The sequence below is a fragment of the Crassostrea angulata genome, chromosome 4, assembly GCF_025612915.1.
Source record: "Crassostrea angulata isolate pt1a10 chromosome 4, ASM2561291v2, whole genome shotgun sequence".
Lineage (NCBI taxonomy): Eukaryota > Metazoa > Mollusca > Bivalvia > Ostreida > Ostreidae > Magallana > Magallana angulata.
The window spans coordinates 41,532,545-41,553,154 of NC_069114.1; the positions used below are offsets into that span (position 1 = coordinate 41,532,545).

At 31.2% G+C, this 20,610-nt stretch overlaps 2 protein-coding genes across 2 annotated transcripts; both read left to right on the forward strand.

Annotated features, from left to right (window-relative positions):
• The first annotated feature begins 10,526 nt into the window (after positions 1-10,526).
• On the forward strand, positions 10,527-12,169 carry LOC128180967 (glutathione-specific gamma-glutamylcyclotransferase 1-like). The gene is made up of 3 exons (XM_052849181.1): positions 10,527-10,782; positions 10,948-10,986; positions 11,153-12,169. The coding sequence occupies exons 1-3, from the start codon at positions 10,582-10,584 to the stop codon at positions 11,594-11,596; spliced, it is 684 nt and encodes a 227-aa protein (XP_052705141.1). The 5' UTR covers positions 10,527-10,581; the 3' UTR covers positions 11,597-12,169.
• Positions 12,170-17,481: 5,312 nt separating this feature from the next.
• LOC128180968 (glutathione-specific gamma-glutamylcyclotransferase 1-like) lies at positions 17,482-19,356 on the forward strand. Its single transcript, XM_052849182.1, has 3 exons — positions 17,482-17,815; positions 17,980-18,018; positions 18,185-19,356. The coding sequence occupies exons 1-3, from the start codon at positions 17,624-17,626 to the stop codon at positions 18,626-18,628; spliced, it is 675 nt and encodes a 224-aa protein (XP_052705142.1). The 5' UTR covers positions 17,482-17,623; the 3' UTR covers positions 18,629-19,356.
• The last annotated feature ends 1,254 nt before the right edge of the window (positions 19,357-20,610 follow it).

The following is a 20,610-nucleotide window of genomic DNA, read 5'->3' on the forward strand; positions in this document are numbered from 1 at the left end:
CACAAATTCTACAATACATGTACGTGTAAACTTCACTCCTTGTATGAACTACAAGTATAAAAGTATCATATTGCTAACCATTTAGTTAACTCATTTCGTAAGAATGCAATAGGAGTGTAAGTATATACATTAATTAATACATAAAGAATGAGTAAAAAGTCGTACGAATGCACCGTAACAATAATTTATTTCAATATGCACATGTATTTTGGCATTATTACTTTTTGTTTGATATCATCTTTACGATATAATTCATTTGTCAAAGCAAAAATAATTGGGAATGAAACACTCCCTAGAATACTTGGAAAGTTAGTTTATATTAAATACATACCGGTAATACATATTCAGGCGGAGTAAATATAAAAGTGTATCACCTATCAAACCTTTTCGTGAATATATCTATAATGGAAATTTGGTATTAGGAAGTCGGATACAAGAGGCCCGCAGACCCTGACGGTCATCTGAGTACCTCAAACCTACTGAAACTGTCATGCAGTTTGTCTCCTGTTTTCATTTTGAGCTTCATTTTGGAGTGTAAATCCAAAACTTCCCGTATTATCACCTCTACTTTTATCATTTTATGTTTGCAAATGGAGGAATCTTGGACTATCTAGCTTCAGTGGCAAAAAATTGTTAACTTTTGATAAAAAGAGACCTGCAGGCGATGAGTCAAATGAAAGTTTGTACTTGAGAATGTTGCGAGATTTATAAACCTTGTTGCACTTTGTGATTGAAGTTGTAGTTTCTATTCCTCCTCAGCTATCAAAGTATTGAAAAGGCAAACGCGAATGCATTAAAAGTGTGCTGTTGTGTACAATAAGCTACAAAATCACTATTGAAGAAGAGGAGAGGAAGACATTATAGAACGTATTAGCATTGCATTTATTAGTTTATATCCAAGTACTGTGAAAGTTCAATAGAAAACATTTTAAGTTTTCATACTTTTTTTTACTATGTGGCTATATTGTTATCACCCAAGGGCCTGAACCCCTAAAACAGGAACCATAAATTTTACAACTGGCGCAGGAAAATATCTAATTTTTTTAGCAATTCAGAATTGCCGTAGATTCATAAGTTTATTTGGCATTTTAACGAGGCCGAGTACCTTCGAAAACTGTTAAGTCGTACGTAAAAACAATCATCAGAAAATTATCTCCCTTGTGCCGATCAGTATATCAACCAATGAAATATTTGTAAATTTTCACATATATTTTCTACCAATCACAAAGGAGAGGAAGTGCACAGCCCGGAGACTGTAAATTATTTCAACTCTTTATACCGTCTTCCAAGGAAGACGGTAATTATACCGTCTTCCAAGGAAGACGGTAATAAGGTAGCAAGGGACAGTTTCGAATAAAGTACCCGTCAATATTTTTGTAAAATTGCGAGTTGCTGTACTTGAAGGCTTATGAGTGTTGCTAAAATTCATGAAATGATTTTTAATGATTATCATTAGTTAGAGGGATGTCTCTTGTTGAAATTGATATGCAATATGTAGGCCCCTTATGTTAGGTACATGAGAATCAGAAGTAAAATGCGAAACCTGCGGCTATGACTGTTGTGCTGACTTTACACAGTGAAATTGCAAGTTACAGACGGGAGGTAAAATAACACGAAAAGTAGGTGGATGGGACATTGTAAACTATACACCGGTAAGTTTCTGAAATGTGATAGTGCAACATGCACGCGGTACGGAAGGTCAACCCTCTGCAGGGAATTAGCTGGGGGAGGTCTAAAAAGCTGAAAAATCATGAAAAATTAGCAAAATATGAAAGGGTCAAAATCTCCTAAAAACCAGTATGTAGAGAATTTTACAGGTTTTGATTAGTAATTTTCTTCAGAAATTGGTGATTGGCCTTATAAAGAGTGAATTAAAGGTATTTGTGCTGAATGGGAACTGAGGAAATTCTAGTTACAGAGTTCCGAAGACATGCATCCCTTGGCTACAATGAATTGTATCAAAAAAACTGTCCCCTGCCACCTTCAAGACTACATGGTATTTTCATATTTCTCTTTTAAGTGTAATTTTGAGTGGATTTTGTACCATAAGTAATACATTTTGTGAAAATGGATGATTTTCTTGGCTATAGATGTCATGACATGATTTATTAGCTAAAATATTCAAGGGGAGTAACTCCCTCTTAAATGTGTAGAATGACCACCACTAGACTAAATTGGCTTAGAGAGTAGGTATTTCCTATCCTGAAAACAATTAATAGGCTTAAGTTAATTACTGAGATAAGAATAAGTACTTTAAAGCAGTTTTTATCAATTAAATCATTAAATTTATGAATTTGCAGCCATTTTCCTGTCTGATTTTATGAAATAACATTAATCCACCTGACTTATATCACCCAATTTTTTTTAAAACAGCATATTTTCATTTCAAATGAACTTTACATATTGACAAATGCAGTTATCAAAGTATACAATATGTCAAAAAACTCAAGTTTTTGCTCCTTCCTATCAAAAAATGGTATTTTAGATGTATTTACAGAATTGAAAAAGCCACCTCCTCTTTCCAATGGACTCCATTACCATTACATGTAGGATATGTAAATGTACATTTGACCTTGAAATAACATCTGCTATGATAGTTACTCTTGAAATGAACAAAAAAACAACATATTTTTACCCTTTTATTGTATATATGCATCAAAAATGTAGAAAAACATGTAAAATTTGAACATCTTTCATGGAATTCTCATCCGTCCCCAGTACCCGGGTGTGTTTGAATTTCATTTTAATTAAACGCACACATCACACTTGTAGGTCTTACAAATTTAGCAAAGTTAAAAGGAGACTAGAAACCAGTATATATAAGATATCCACTAAATATGATTATAGGCTTAGTTTTTCATGAAAACAAGAAATCACATGTAGGGCGACATGACTTTTTGTGAATAAAAATGCTACAAATCATCCATTTACCAAAAAAGATCAATTTTAAATATCAGTGATGGCTGTTTTCAAATTTGTGTAAGAAATGACTCAAAGGAACTGCCACAAGTTTCATAATATTAGGTTAAAGTGTTCAAACTAATGCTTCTTGTGGAAATCAAAAGATAGGGGGAGGGTATACATGTAAAGGGATTTCTAAGTGAATTGATGCTTTTATCATGATAATATCAAGCAGATATATGTAGCATTGAATAAGGTTTCTTATTTAAGGAGGTTGAAGAACAGTTGACCTCTAAAAGGTTAGGTAAAGATGATTTATTTATGGAGAGCCCTGTGAATCTGTGTTAAATAGGGGAAAGTGGAAAGGGTGGGTTCACTTAAATGGCCATATTTTTCTTAAACCTCAATGGAATTGGCAAAATGTGGTGTACTTTTTTTCAGAATAGCATAAGCTTATTTACTTTTAAGACAAGATGACTTTTAAGAGAATGTTAGTGTATGTTAAAGGTAGCAAGGGACAGTTTCGAATAAAGTACCCGTCAATATTTTTGTAAAATTGCGAGTTGCTGTACTTGAAGGCTTATGAGTGTTGCTAAAATTCATGAAATGATTTTTAATGATTATCATTAGTTAGAGGGATGTCTCTTGTTGAAATTGATATGCAATATGTAGGCCCCTTATGTTAGGTACATGAGAATCAGAAGTAAAATGCGAAACCTGCGGCTATGACTGTTGTGCTGACTTTACACAGTGAAATTGCAAGTTACAGACGGGAGGTAAAATAACACGAAAAGTAGGTGGATGGGACTTTGTAAACTATACACCGGTAAGTTTCTGAAATGTGATAGTGCAACATGCACGCGGTACGGAAGGTCAACCCTCTGCAGGGAATTAGCTGGGGGAGGTCTAAAAAGCTGAAAAATCATGAAAAATTAGCAAAATATGAAAGGGTCAAAATCTCCTAAAAACCAGTATGTAGAGAATTTTACAGGTTTTGATTAGTAATTTTCTTCAGAAATTGGTGATTGGCCTTATAAAGAGTGAATTAAAGGTATTTGTGCTGAATGGGAACTGAGGAAATTCTAGTTACAGAGTTCCGAAGACATGCATCCCTTGGCTACAATGAATTGTATCAAAAAAACTGTCCCCTGCCACCTAAACACATGGTTTAGACTAGATTGGTCAGTTTGTCGATTACGTCTGTGCCTCATTTAGTATGCAAATTTATTCCAACGCACAGAAAATAGTTTCCCCGACCTGTTAAGCTTTAAATAATTTTTTTTTTGGATCTTATCGGTCCAATACGAAAGACGAATAGGGACACATAAAAAATATTTTTATCTCGTAATTACGAGAAAAGATCTCGTTATTACAAGTTAATTTTCTCGTAATTACGAGAAAAGATCTCGTTATTACGAGTTAATTTTCTCGTAATTACGAGAAAAGATCTCGTTATTACGACTTAGTTATCTCGTTATAACGAGAAAAGATCTCGTTATTACGAGGTAATTATTTCGTAATTACGAGAAAAGATCTCGTTATTACGAATTAATTTTCTCGTAATTACGAAAAAAGATCTCGTTATTACGAGTTAATTATCTCATAATTACGAGAAAAGATCTCGTTATTACGAGAAAAGATCTTTTCAAAATGGTGCGTTTCATTATTCTATTCTCTTTATGTCAAGTGTATGAACTACTGCAATGTCTTTTATTATACACATACTTAGCATAATCATCGCTTAGAAGCATAAACAGAATTTGATATAAAATCGGACCAATCAGTTTTAACGAAATTTCAGAGGAAGGAGCAAAGCAGGTTGATTGATGAATTGATTGAACTATATTTTGATTAGAAGGATACATGTAATTTGTTTTCAGACTCCAAAATGTTGATATACAAAATCAATTATTTTCAATATACATATAGGTTGTGTATGGACACAATTCAGGTAAATCCTGTATATCAATGATTGAAACGACATAGTCATTAAAGTCAACTGTAACAATAGAATTGTGTTTTTACGACAAGGTCTACCTGGTATTTACTTCGGAGTGGAATTATGATATGTAAGATGAAATGAGAATTACATGAAGTTCTTTCCACTTATTCATATTAGTTAAATGTCAAATCCGATTAATTTATTTTAAAAATTAATGAATAATGTCCGGTGTTATTTAAACATTAATCAGAATTGAATTAACGTTTATGGAAAGGGTGAACCAGTCGACTTGGAGGTGTTTTCAGAAATGCACCATTTATATAAATCTTTTTTCGTAATAACGAGATCTTTCTCGTAATTACGAGATCTTTTCTCGTAATTACGAGATAATTAACTCGTAATAACGAGATCTTTTCTCGTTATAACGAGATAATTAACTCGTAATAACGATATCTTTTCTCGTAATTACGAGATCTTTTCTCGTAATAACGAGATCTTTTCTCGTTATTACGAGATCTTTTCTCGTAATTACGAGATAATTAACTCGTAATAACGAGATCTTTTCTCGTAATGACGAGATAATTAACTCTTAATAACGAGATCTTTTCTCGTTATAACGAGATAGTTAACTCGTTATAACGAGATCATTTCTCGTAATTACGAGATAAAAATATTTTTTTATGTGGCCCTATTCGTCTTTCGTAGTCCAAGCGATGCAGTCAAATTGAATACCGCGCGTTATTAAATTTATATTTTCATACTAACGTCTATTTGTATCAGGCTTGGGGTAATGCTAAATGTAATGGTAATGCATTGCAATGCATTACATGTTTTCAAAGTAATGCTAGTAATGTGTAATGCTTCAAAATTAGCATTACAAGTAATGCTAATGTAATGAATTACTTTCCAAAATCTAGTGTAATGCTGGCATTACATGGCATTACTTTGCATTCTATGCATATTTATGCATGTTCACTTTTTAAAATGTGATGAATAAATGAATAGTTGAAATTGAATTTGATTAAAATTATTTTTAAAGAAGAAAGAAATAATTCTAATAAAGAAAAAAATGTTTTAATTGTACATGTTTTATTAAAAAAGGTTTTTTAAAATTCATTTTTTATATTACTAAAGATAACAGCACAATTTCATAACATTTTTAAGAGTGTTGTTATTAAGAGTTTTTAATCATTTAAACAATTTACTCCAATTAGTTTGCACTTCAATAAGAAATGTGTCAACAACACACTATGCCCCCAGGATAATCTAAGTATCAAAACAATCTATTGTTATAAGAAGTGCTAAACACCCCTATCCCCTTCCCTTCGCCATGTCACAATAAAATAGGAGACAGACATGCACCTTTAAAAGCAAAATGAATGCACTGTCCATCCATGTTGAAAATCAATATCACTTCCAATATTATAACCCATTTGAAAAAAATCTTACTTATTTTCTCTCTCTTTCTGTCTGTCTCTCTCTCTCTCTCTCTCTCTCTCTCTCTCTCTCTCTCTCTCTCTCTCTCTCTCTCTTGTATATTAATTACACTGTACATTAGTTTGGACTGATAGAAAATACAAGATTTATTTATTTAATCTATTATTGCACTTAATATATCCTAAGATAAAGATCGTCAAACAGTATTTTCCAGTCCAAGCTTTGACTGCTCCTGCAAAACATTTATTTAGTATCGCCCGGAAGATGGATGCATTTAAAAGACGAACCCTTTGAAACTTCGATCATAAAGTGCAACAGCAATCTTTTGTCTTAAAGTGTCCTCCGTAAAAAGAAATACGATTAAAATATATTAAGAAATATAACTGGGAAAAATCATCTGTTTATAAATTAATAAAATTAAGTGTCCAAAATTATAAAGATTTGTGTAATCTGGGGAAATATCTATATTTAGCTTTTAAAAACCACAACATTATTCCATAAATTGTTTTTTGTTACGCATGTTATCCTGTGTCTCTATTTCATATCTGATATTGTATCATGCCAAATGTCTATAATTATCATTTTACTTATGTAATATGTTTGTTGAGCAAATAAAGAATGACTCTTGTTTATTCATTGAATTTGAACCTGATACTGAGCATGAAGCTGTAGATATGTTAAAGAGTGTTGTATATTTGAAACATTTGCAAAAACTCTTTATTAGCTTTACTTTAAAAAAAAAAGTCATGGTAATGGTAATGCATTACTTTACTCATGTAATGGTAATGTAATGCATTACTTCAAGAAAATCAAGTAATGGTAATGGTAATTTAATGCCCAAATTCATGAAGTAATGGTAATGTAATGCATTACTTTACAATGTAATTCGCCCCAAGCCTGATTTGTATCAAATATTATGTATTGTTGCTATAAAATTATGTGCGCTCTCAGTCATGGATATGAAACATACATTAAATAGCCACATGCATATTAACATGCTATTTAGATGTCTTCCGCGACTTTAAATTAAGTGCCAGAAAGTCTTTTTTTAATTGACGAATAGACAAGATTTTACGATTGTTTTCCATTAGTACATATCAAATTGGTTATGTAAGTTAAAACGTTTATATTAATCTTACATTAAAAAATACACTCAAATCGCGTGATGACGTTTTTATTTGTGTTCCTGTTCAATGAGTCAGCCAAGGATATTCACATGAAAATTAAACGTTGCATATGGGTATATCCCTCTAACTATTGTTAGAATCGGTAGGACAACAAAGTAGTGCCTTTAAGCAAAATAGTCCCTATACTTGCAGAGTGTATATACATTTATTGGGACATTTTAAATCAGAATGCTTGACACATTTTAGAAAAGAGGATTTGCAATTTCAAAAGCAAATGTCAAAAGTGAATTATCATTTGAAGAAAAGAATTGAAATTGTTTGATGTACACCCTTTCCAAAACTGAGAAATTCCCTACTTTTACTTTCGTTTTCAGAGTTTTTCAATACAGACGCATTTTGCCGGAAAACGAATCTGACTTCACACCACGAAATTTTAACAGGGAAGAGACAATTTGAATCAAGAGGTCCCTCGTTGCTGAACGAAAATTAGGGCCGGAGCTATGAACCATAACGTTAACATTACCGCCTATAGAAAATGCATTAGTGGACTATACCCATATATAAGGAAATGAATCTACTATTTTATTTTTGCATATTTTTTTGGCATTTTCTATATAGCTATAAAAACAATGATTAAGAATTAACAAATTTAAATGTAGTGTAACTTGGTTTTCACAGGATCACAGAGAAATAAATTAAATTAATGTTATGTTGTAGAAATTTCCATATTTTTTTTTATTTCAAAATGAACTGATTTTAGTTACTAAAGAAAAATATCGTACTTGTATTCGAATTCAATTTCTAATGAAAAAATTTCATGCCTGTTCATTTTTATTGCCTCTGCTTTTACATTAGACTACATAAAATTATGCGGAACTTTGAAATTAGAATACTTATGCTAAACTTATCATTATATCGGTAACTGATCTCTCATATGTTACATCTTTAAAATTGTTAGTTTTCTCTTTAGGTTCACATTTTTTTAATAAATCGTGACATTCGGTAAAACTTAGTATAAGAGAACTGGACAATAAATTTATAATTGAAAAATGCATTACGTAAATGCGATTATGTAAGCTTGGTAAATTTCTTATCATGCACTTTACAAAATAAAAAAAAATCTTATACTGTTAAAATCTGATTAATTTCTGATCAACTTATTTTACGGAGTATATTTTTACAACGTAGACGATTTTACTTACTTTAGATCGTTTGATCGAAATTCTAGAAGTTGTTTATTTGGTAGAGGAAGTGAAATTACTACGAAAAACTTAAAGAACCGATATTTGGCATCAACGCAAAATATATTTCAATAGCCTTTTGTCTTTTAAACGCGACGAAATGACAGCAATATTACCAGAGAGGACGACAAAAATAATTCCAATGACGCAATTTCAACATCTTACTAGTTTTTAAAGTGACTCACTTATTTTGATATAACTAAGCTTGACAATTGTTCGTGCTTACAAGATCTATTTCTATTAAATAAAATATGGTTTCATGCTTTTCACATGATGTTTGTTTAAAATTAGACAGTGTCAACTGTGACCATTCTTTTTTTACTGAACACGTAATAGTTTGCATAAACTGAAAATTCTTTATTCTACATTACTTTGATTTCAATTTCATAAATTACTGTCTCCATTTTCTTGACAAAATCATTAAACTAGAACACTACCTCAATTATTTTGCCCCCCCCTCCCCCCCTCGTCCCCCCACCAATGATTTACACGTTAACTCAACTTAAACATTCTTCACACTTGCTAATTTGCTTACACATCGTGAAACATACTTTGTAATTTCTGTGGACAATCATATATATATATATATATATATATATATATATATATATATATATATATATATATATATATATATATATATATAAAGATGGTATGCAATAATATTTATTAAAAAAACTCATATTAAGTACAGAAGCATGCATAAGTTTTTCATGAGTTCTTTGTCGAGAGAAACAAGAGTTCCCCCAAATGTTTTTTGAAAAACCCGGATTTCTGGCAATAAGTTATAAGAAATTGTATTTAAAAACTACACGGAACAATGATGAAATTTGATGTAAAAATAATCAAATGATAAACAAACAAACAAAAAAGAAAAAAACAACAACCCAAAACACGAAAATCGCCACTTGGTATCTTATGTGTTGTAACGTGAAATTCTCATTTATCATTAACTCCATCTTCGCCAGCTAAGGGTCCGATTTGTTTATTTTCTTCTTTTGGTAGATGAAAATGAACGAATTGGACCCTTGGATAGAGAAAATGTATTTAATTTAACTTTCGAGAATCGTTTCCAACATCTTCGCTAGCCAAGGGTTTTCGGTCCACTTTGCTCCCCATAAACTATGGGGAGCAAAGTGGACCGAAAACCCTTGGCTAGCGAAGATGCGTTTCCAAAAGGTAGCTAATACAAGCGAATTTCCTAATGTCATTTAGTATCAAAAACATATTTGAGTTTTATGGCTATTCTTTCATATATAGTTTTGTTTGTTTGCAGTTATACATGTAGTGTTGTATGAACTGATGCTTGAACCAGTACTCGTGCGGTTTCCTCGATAAAATTACAAAGAATATTTAATAAAGAACGAGCGTTTTATTTATTTAAGTTGGATTCTTTCTATAAATAGAAACAAATTAAAATGAAAATCAGTTGACCTTGGCTATAAAATTGAGAAAAAACTAAACATTGAAAGAATGAAAAAACGTCACTCATTTAATTAATCATAACTGAGTTGAGACAACTCAAATAAAATTTTGAATATGATTAATTAACAGTTCTGCAAAACTTGTTATTTTCTAACGGTTGCTCTTATTCAGTTGAGTTTGGAACCTTATATGGCATGACGATATGTTGAAAATTCCTGTCATTGTTTATTTTTCTACGTGGTTTTACTTGGTAGAAACCGGGGGCTGCAATATCATACATGTACTAATATACTATTATGAAATAAACGCAGTAAACACGACCTTGGCAATTTGTTGAGACTGGATCTTTAATTAGCTTACTTGTCGTGATGCATTTTCTAGGTTTCTTAGAACGTTAATCATATTAAAACCGAAACTGAACTTTTAAACAAAAGGTTTTCGACATCCCTTTCCCCCAGCAAACAGTATATATACCACTTAAACACACAAATGTTCCCTGAGGAACAAAATGTCGAAGAAAGCCGACTTGTTGAGTGATATCAATGAAGAAGACCAAGAAAACCAAACTTTGGTCTTCAAAGTGTTTGGTTACGGGTCTCTTCTGTGGAAAGTGAACTTTAATTATTCTAGTCGTGATCATGGTCATATCAAAGGGTTCCAGAGAAAATTCTGGCAGAACATCAAGACTCATCGTGGGACGGAAGAAAAGGTACTCACTCTAAAGGCTTCATAAAGTTTACAAGTTTGCCAGATGGTTTTTATTTTTATATCTGTTTGTAATTTTACTAAACCATACCAGTTATCAAATGAATTGAACTTTCCTTCTGAAATTAACATTTTAACATTGACGATTCATTTCATTTTACGCATGTAGCCCGGACGAGTAGCCATTCTTCACGAAGCTGAAGAAGACGTGAGTAAACAATTTCAAAGAGACATTTTATTACTTTTATAAACTAGTGTTTTTCATATTTTATCTATTTATTACCCATTAGTTTAATCTTTATTTCAACTGATTTCTAAGTCAGTCGATTGTAGATAACAGATAAGTTATACTGTTTTGTTTTAACATTTTTTAGAAAACACTCAGCGGTGTGATGTTTACCATTAAGGGTGCATCAGACATTGAGGATGCCAAACAGAAATTAGATACACGGGAAACAGTGCTTGGTGGTTACATCTCAATTCAGACCACGTTCTACGATGAATATGGTGTCCAGTCCGCTGTTACTGTATTTACAGCTACCCCTGACAACGACCTCTATGTGGGACAGATTTGTGATCATCCTTATGATGACGTAGAACACATAGCTACACAGGTTGTCGGTGCACAAGGCCGCGCTGGAACCAATGCAGAATACGTCATCAAACTGGCAAATTATGTTAGAAGACATTTTCCAAACGAGGACGACGAACATTTATTTTTGCTCGAGAAAAAAGTCACCGAAAAATTGAGAAATCGTTCGCGGACAATTCAAATCAACTACGATCATATGAATGATATTAATCATCATGATATTTGATTTTCTGAATGTAACAACTTGTTGTGCTATGATTGTTGCATCTATGAATATTGCTAATATGTTTTTTATTGTTTCATTTATATCATGAATGTACGATGGTTGGTAAATCATATTTTAATAATGTTAATTAATATATCCTGTTAGATATTTTAAAGTTACGATTCTCGTTGATTCTTACTATAAACGTACAAAACGTAAGTTTAAAGCCAGCTGCAAATTATTAAAAAAATAACTCAAAGGAAAGCGTTATGGTGTGTAATAGCCAATTTCCAAATTAAACCTTTTCGAAGGTACATTTGCTAATGTTTTCCCCTACCTGTTCAGAACAATATGAATTGCTATCGGGTGCGATATTTTATATGACGCCCTCTAAAAAACAAATTACGGTTATGTGTTGTGTATTTTTAGATTCTTTGCAAGGAATTTAATATAGGTATTAATGATAAGTAAAACTGAAATTATACGCTGTTGATTTATTAATGAATTTATAAATAAATATTTTCATTTCGGAGAATGCCCTCAAAAGTTATGTTTTTCTTTGTTTCATTAATGAAATAAATGTTGGATTGTCAATATGTCGTTATAATTTTGTATCTGAAGAATCTTTTCTTAGGAATACCTGCATGCGCAATTAAAATGTAATAGTCCTTACATAGATCGCTTTATTCTCCGATGACAAAATGGGAAAACACCAGGGCTTGAAAATAAGGATTAAAGTTTACATCTATCTAACTGCAAATTCCAGGAAAATATAATGACCAAAACTAAACCCATTGACGCCCTTACCACAAGGTTAATACGCCGTTTGATGACATGTAATGGCATAGTTCCAAATTAAAGAAAACAACTTTTTGTAGGCTGATCAAATACCGGGTACTATGTAATTAAGTTACCAATTTCTTCCTTCTTGTGACAATCTAAGGATACTAGTACATTACTTATAGCCTATTGTATGGTCAAAGAGATAGCACAAATGTATTCAGTAGACGTTAATGGTTAATGAATGTTGTTTACTTGTCTGGTGTTTGGTTATTTTAAACGCAGCTTTGCACAATTGAAACTGAAACAAACTTGTTTATGCGACTGATCTCATTGTTTTTTCACGTGTTTCCCCCTTGCATGATAAAAACAAAATAATAATTTAAATATTTAAATCCACTTTCAGAAGCAATAGTTCGTCCCTTCTTTTCCTGTACCTTGGTCTGGCATTTACTTACATTCCCCATCTATGTGGCACCTCGTCGTAATGTAAAATATTTTTTGGCACTTCATTTAATATTTCATTATTCATGGAAATTGTTGTTTGTTGTTTAGAATCTGAAGTGTAGTAAAGGTATACTGTACTCATAAGGTTAAAGATATATATATATATATATATATATGTATATATATATATATATATATATATATATATATATATATATATATATATATATATATATATATATATATATATATATTCTACAAAGTCTAAGTTCTGATAATAACCAATATGCAATTTGTAAAATATCAGCTAGATTAGATATATATATATACCATGCTGTCAATATTAAGTTAATTTGTGTATATTACATATTAATGGTAAATTGTATTCCTTGATAAAATTACACAAAAATGCACTTATGCAATGCAGATCTGTATTACACAAGTTAAATACACATGTAGTCCGGAAATTGGGATGGAAAAATGAATGAAACTACATTACAAACATAAAGAGCACTAAATTACAATCACATTACCTTTGCTAAAAAAGATATGTTTTTTAGGAAAAATGTTTGTTTACTATCGCTGCATGTCAGCACGTGCAAAAATGCACTAGCCACACACTATTATGAAACAGAAACATACCAATCTGAACAGTAAAAAGGGGGATTTACAGCATGCTTACAACTAAACAATACCGATGTATTCGGTGTAGACAAAAATAATCTGGATTGAAACACTTCCTTGAAGACGAAGGACGAATAGGGCCACATTTAAAAATATTTTTATCCCGTATTTACGAGAAAAGATCTCGTTATTACGTGGCTTCTATTTAAGAGGAGAAGTGGAGGACATTATAGAACGTAATAGAAATGCATTTATTAGTTAATATCCAAGCACTGTGAAAGTTCAATAGAAAACATTTTAAGTTTTCATTCTTTTTTACTTTGTGGCTATATTGTTCTCACCCAAGGGCCTGAACCCCTAAAACAGGGACAAGAAATTTTGCAACTGGCGTAGGAAAATATCACATTTTTTAGCAATTCAGAATTGCCGTATATTCATGAGTTTATTTGGCATTTTAAAAGCAATAACATTAGTGTTGGATTTTTTTTTAACTAATTAAATGTAATGTGAACTAATGATAAGATACTTTGGTTTCAGAATATGTTTGAAAATATGATCTGCCTATCAAATTTATTTTTATTAGCTTTTTAAAGCGCTCATTCTATACATTGATTATTATGAAAAAATCACTGAAATAAGATTTTCTCTCATATTAAATGGTCAATATATTAGCTTTTCTGCCAATTTATATTTTTATATAAAGTCTTCATAATATGTAAAAATCAAAAATATTTTAAAATTGGAAGTGTAAAAAAATTATCAAAATATTTTCAAAATTTAAGATAATTAGAGGAAATGCTGACTAAGCAATATCAATTTTAGTTTCAATATTTATTCCAATTTAGATAAGTAGTATAAGATGATGGACATTCTGATGTTCTATCATTTAATTAAAGAATAGAAACTTAATATCTTAAAGACATGTCTACATAACTGCAAATAACTACATCTATTTTTATCATCCTCTAAATTGAAGAAAAAGGTATTAACCTTGACCTGAACCTTATGCGAAAACAAGATGGTCAAATTTGATTAAACTGATAGAATCATTTGGTTATATGATCCGTTTGACTGTGTCAAAATTTTATGAATTTCTCATTATATGAAGTATGTTTGATAACGAGGAGACTCCTTCCTTAACAGGTCGGGGAAACTACCTTATATGGATATTGTTGTCTTAGCGCAGAGCGATGCGTACCGCAAACAACTGTCCAATCAGTTAATAAAGAGCAACACATTTGATTTACTACATGTTTACGTTTTTACAATAAACACGTGGTTTAGACTAGATTGGTCAGTTTGTCGATTACGTCTGTGCCTCATTTAGTATGTAAATGTATTCGGTGCAAGCGGTGCAGACAAATTGAATACCGCGTGTTATTTAATTCATATTTTCATACTAACGTCTAATTGTATGAAATATTATGTATCGTCGCTATAAAATTATATGCGCTCTCAGTCATGGATATGAAACATACATTGAACAGCCAAATGCATATTAACATGCTATTTAGATGTCTTCCGCGACTTTAAATTGAGTGCCAGAAAGTCTTTTTTGATTGACGGATAAGATTTTACGATTATTTTCCATTAGTACATATCAAATTGGTTATGTAAGTTAAAACGTTTAAATTAATCTTATAAAAAATACTCAAATCGCGTGATGACGTTTTTATTTGTGTTCCTGGCTCATGAGTCAGCCAAGGATATTCACATGAAAATGGAACGTTGCATATATAAGGCAATGACTATTCTATTTTGTTTTGCATAATTTTTTTTTGGCATTTTCTATATAGTTATTAAAACAATGATTAAGAATTAACAAATTTAAATGTAATGTAACTATTTTTTTTTAACAGGATCACAGAGAAATAAATCAATGTTATGTTGTAGAAATTTCCATATTTATCAAAAGTATCTTTTTTATTTCTAAATAAACTGATTTTAGTTACTAAAGAAAAATATCATGATAATTCGAATTCAAATTCTAATGAAAAAAATCCATGCCTGTTCATTTTCATTGCCTCTGGTTTTACATTAGACTACATAAAAAATGTGGAACTTTTAAATTAGACTATTTTTACTAAACTTGTCATTATATTGTTAACTGATCTCTCATATGTTACATCATTTTAATTGTTAGTTTTTTCTTTAGGTTCACATTTTTTTTTTAATAAATCGTGACATTCAGTAAATCTTAGTATTTGAGAACTGGACAATAAAGTTATAATTGAAAAATGCATCACTTAAATGCGATTTTATAAGCTTGTTAAATTTCTTATCGTGCACTTTACAAATTTTTAAAAAAAAACATCTTATACTATTAAAAACTGATAATTTCTGATCAACTTATTTTACAGAGTATATTTTTACAACCTGCACATTTTACTTAATTTAGATCGTTGATCGAAATTCTAGAAGTTGTTTATTTTGGTAGAGGAAGTGAAATTACTACGAAAAACTTAAAGAACCGATAGTTGGCATCAACGCAAAATATATTTTAATAGCCTTTTGTCTTTCAAGCGCGACGAAATATTGATAGCAATATTGCCGATAGCACAAAAATAATTCCAATGACGCAAATTCAACATTTTACTAGTTTTTAAAGTGACTCCCTTATTTTGACATAACTAACTTGGCAATTGTTCATGCTTACAAGATCTAGTTTTATTAAATGAATTATGGTGTCATGCTTTTCAGAAAAGCTTTGTTTAAAATCAGACATTGTCAACTGTGACGATTCTTTTTTTACTGGAAAAAGTAATAGTTTGAATAAACTGAAAATCCTTTATTCTACATTACTTTGATTTCAATTTCATGAAATACTGTCTCCATTTTCTGGACAAAATCATTAAGCCAGAACACTACCTCAATTATTTTGCCCCCCCCCCTCTTCCCACCAATGATTTACACGTTAACTCAACTTAAACATTATTCACACTTGCTAATTTGCTTACACATCGTGAAAGATACTTTGTAATTTCTGTGGACAATCCAATATCTATCTATCTATCTATCTATCTATCTATCTATCTATCTATCTATCTATCTATCTATCTATCTATCAAAAGATGGTATGCAATAATATTTACCAAAAAAAACGCATATTAAGTACAGAACATGCACAAGTTTTTCATGAGTTCTTTGTCGAGATAAACAAGAGTTCCCCCAAATGTTTTTGAAGAAAACAAAATCCCGGATTTCTGGCAATAAGTTAAAAGATATTGTATTTAAAAACTACACGGAACAATAATAAAATTTGATGTAAAAATAATCCAATGATAAACAAACAAACAACAAAGAAAAAAAACAAAAACCCAAAACACGAAAATCGCCTTTTGGTATCTTATGTGTTGTAAGGTGAAATTCTCATTTTTCATTAACTCCATCTTCGCCAGCTAAGGGTCCGATTTGTTTGTTTTCTTCTTTTGGTAGATGAGAATGAACGAATCGGACCCTTGGCTGGAGAAAATGTATTTTATTTAACTTTCGAGAATCGTTTACAAAAGGGAGCTAATACAAGCGAATTTCCTAATGTCATTTAGTATCAAAAACATATTTGAGTAATATGGCTACTCTTTCATATATAGTTTTGTTTGTTAATGTTTTGCTTGAACCAGCACTCGTGCGGTTTCCTCGATACAATTACAAAGAATATTTGATAAAGAACGAGCTTTTTATTTATTTTTTTAGGTTGGATTCCTTCTACCAATAGAAACAAATCAAAATGAAAATCAATTGAACTATAAAATTGAAAAAAAACTAAACATTGAAAGAATAAAGAAACGTCACTCATCTAATTAATCATAACTGAGTTGAGACAACTCAAATAAATTTTGAATATGGTTAATTCACAGTTTTACAAAACTTGTTATTTTTTAACGGTTGGTCTTATTCAGTATGAGTTTAGAACCTTATATGGCATGACGATATGTTGAAAATTCCTGTCATTGTGTATATAAATACATATTTTCTACGTGTTTTTACTTGGTAGAAACCGGGGGCTGCAATATCATACATGTACTAATACCCGGTGTACTATTATGAAATAAACGCAGTAAACACGACCTTGGGAATTTGTTGAGACTGGATCTTTAATTAGCTTACGTGTCGTGATGTATTTTCTAGGTTTCTTAGATCGTTAATCATATTAAAACGGAAACTGAACTTTTAAATAAATGTTCCCTTAGGAACAAAATGTCGAAGAAAGCAGACTTGTTGAGTGGTATCAATGAAGAAGACCAAACTCTGGTCTTCAAAGTGTTTGGTTACGGGTCTCTTTTGTGGAAAGTGAACTTTAATTATTCTAGTCGTGATCATGGTCATATCGAAGGGTTCCAGAGAAAATTCTGGCAGAACAATAAGACTCATCGTGGGACGGAAGAAAAGGTACTCACTCTAAAGGCTTCATAAAGTTTACAAGTTTGTCAGATGGTTTTATTTTTATATTTGTTTGTAATTTTACTAAACCATACCAGTTATCAAATGAATTGAACTTTCCTTCTGAAATTAACATTTTAACATTGACGATTTATTTCATTTTACGCATGTAGCCCGGACGAGTAGCCATTCTTCACGAAACTGAAGAAGACGTGAGTAAACAATTTTAAAGAGACATTTTATTACTTTTATAAACTAGTGTTTTTCATATTTTATCTATTTATTACCCATTAGTTTAATTTTTGTTTCAACTGATTTCTAAGTCAGTCCATTGTAGATAACAGATAAGTTATACTGTTTTGTTTTAACATTTTTTAGAAAACACTCAGCGGTGTGATGTTTACCATTAAGGGTGCATCAGACATTGAGGATGCCAAACAGAAATTGGATACACGGGAAACAGTGCTGGGTGGTTACATCTCAATTCAGACCACGTTCTACGATGAATATGGTGTCCAGTCCGCTGTTACTGTATTTACAGCTACCCCTGACAATGACCTCTATGTGGGACAGATTTGTGATCATCCTCATGATGACGTAGAACACATAAGTACACAGGTTGTCGGTGCCCAAGGTCGCGCTGGATCCAATGCAGAATACGTCATCAAACTGGCAAAATATGTTAGAAGACATTTTCCAAACGAGGACGACGAACATTTATTTTTGCTCGAGAAAAAAGTCACCGAAAAATTGAGTAATCGTTCGCGGACAGTTCAAATCAACTACGAACAACTGAATGGTATAAACCATCATGATATTTGATTTTCTAAATGTCACAACATATGATGCTACGATTGTAATATTTATGAATATGTTTACATTGTTTTATCTGTAACATGAATGTACGATGGTCAGTATATCATATTTAAATTATGTTTATCAATAATTATCACTTATTGATTATTTTAGAGCTATGATTCTCGTTGATTCTTACTATATACGTACAGAACGTACGCTTAAACCCAGCTGTAAAATTTAAAAAAAAAGACTAAAAGGAAACCCTTAGAGCTTTAAAAAAGATTTTTGTGATGGTGTGTAATAGCAAATTTCCAAATTAAATATTTTTTTAAAAATGCATTTGCTAATGTTTAACGAAAGCTTGGCTTTTTTAAACTAACAGCAATAAAATACGTACCGGTCACAGAAATGCAATTATAGAATGCGAATTTTGTAAAATCCTTTCAATATTCATACCAACAAATATCTTAGCCACATGTCGCTTATCTTGCCAAAAACAATGGTTTAAGAACGTTATTGAATTTTGGACGCACCTTTGCACACGTGGAACCAAATCAATGTTATTTACGTCGCAGATGCGCAAAGGCTTTCCCCTACCTACATTCAGAGCAATATGAGTTGCTATTGTGTGCAATAATTTTCATGACGCCCTCTACACTTTATGTTGGTATCTGTTTTCACATGTAAAAAATACATGCTAAAAATACAAATTACGGTTATGTGTTGTTTATTTTCAGATTCTGTGCAAGGAGTGTAACACAGGTATTAAATGATAAATAAATATGAAATTTTACGGTGTTGATTTATCAATGAATGTTTCCATCAATATATTCATTTCGTTGAACACTAAAGTATCGGTTACGATGCCCTTAAAAGTTATAATGTTTTCATTGTTTCATTAATGAAATAATGTTTGATGGTCAATATGTCGTTATAATTTTGTATCTGAAGATTTTTTTTAGTAATACTTGCATATGCAATTCAAAAGTAAAAGTTCTTACATAAATTGTTTAAATCTCCGATGACGAAATTGGAAAACACCAGACCTTGACAATAAGGTAAAAAGTTGATATTATAGTGCAAATTCCAGGAAATATAATGACCAAAACTAAACCCATTGACGTCCTTACCACAAGGTTCATGCGTCGTTTTATGACATGCAATGGCATAGTTCCAAATTAAAGAAAACAACTTTTAGTATGCAGATCAATTACCGGGTACTATGTAATAAAGTCACCAATTTTTTTTATTCTCGTAACAATTTAATCATACTAGTACATTACTCATAGACTGCTGTATGGTCATTGTATATACAGCAAAACTCGTTTATAACGAATTTCAAGGGACCGAAGAAAAAACTTCGTTATAGCCGTAATTCGCTATACGTTTATAACGAATTCGTCTAAAATATTATAGCGAATTCGTTATAAAATAATCGGCTTACAGTTTTCCACACTATCAAAAGTTATAAAATTGGTTTTTACCGCAATTTTCAAAAAAATGTCAATATAACCATTTCATTTTAATGAAAAAAAAATCCGTATACTATTTGAATTTGAGTATCTTATATATGCATCTTAACATTGCATGTATCTTCAATGAAATTTGAAATGGAAAAAAATTCGTTATAAAAATGATAAAATACGTTAAGATTTTGCCAGCGGGGGTCTTCAAATTACTTCGTTATAGCCGTAAATTCGTTATAGCCGTGTTCGTTATATACATTAATTTTATAAAGGTTTATATAAGAAATTTGCCGGGACATGAATAATAATTCGTTATAGCCGTAAATTCGCTATATCCGTGTTCGTTATATTCGAGTTTTGCTGTAGATTTATGTTTATGTCAACTATAAAAAGCACAAATGTGTTCAATATACCGTAATGGTTATTGAATGTTGTTTACTTGTCTGATGTTTGGTTGCTTTACAGACATGTACAGCCTTGCACAATTGAAACTGAAACAAACTTGTTTACGCGGCAGGTCTCATAGGGTATTCACGATGT

Excerpts from the sequence above, each read along its gene's own strand:
- LOC128180967 (XM_052849181.1), top strand. The coding sequence starts at position 10,582 with ATGTCGAAGAAAGCCGACTTGTTGAGTGATATCAATGAAGAAGACCAA. Across the intron at positions 10,783-10,947 it reads ATCGTGGGACGGAAGAAAAG|CCCGGACGAGTAGCCATTCT; the intron begins GTACTCACTCTA and ends TTACGCATGTAG. Across the intron at positions 10,987-11,152 it reads TTCACGAAGCTGAAGAAGAC|AAAACACTCAGCGGTGTGAT; the intron begins GTGAGTAAACAA and ends AACATTTTTTAG.
- LOC128180968 (XM_052849182.1), top strand. The coding sequence starts at position 17,624 with ATGTCGAAGAAAGCAGACTTGTTGAGTGGTATCAATGAAGAAGACCAA. Across the intron at positions 17,816-17,979 it reads ATCGTGGGACGGAAGAAAAG|CCCGGACGAGTAGCCATTCT; the intron begins GTACTCACTCTA and ends TTACGCATGTAG. Across the intron at positions 18,019-18,184 it reads TTCACGAAACTGAAGAAGAC|AAAACACTCAGCGGTGTGAT; the intron begins GTGAGTAAACAA and ends AACATTTTTTAG.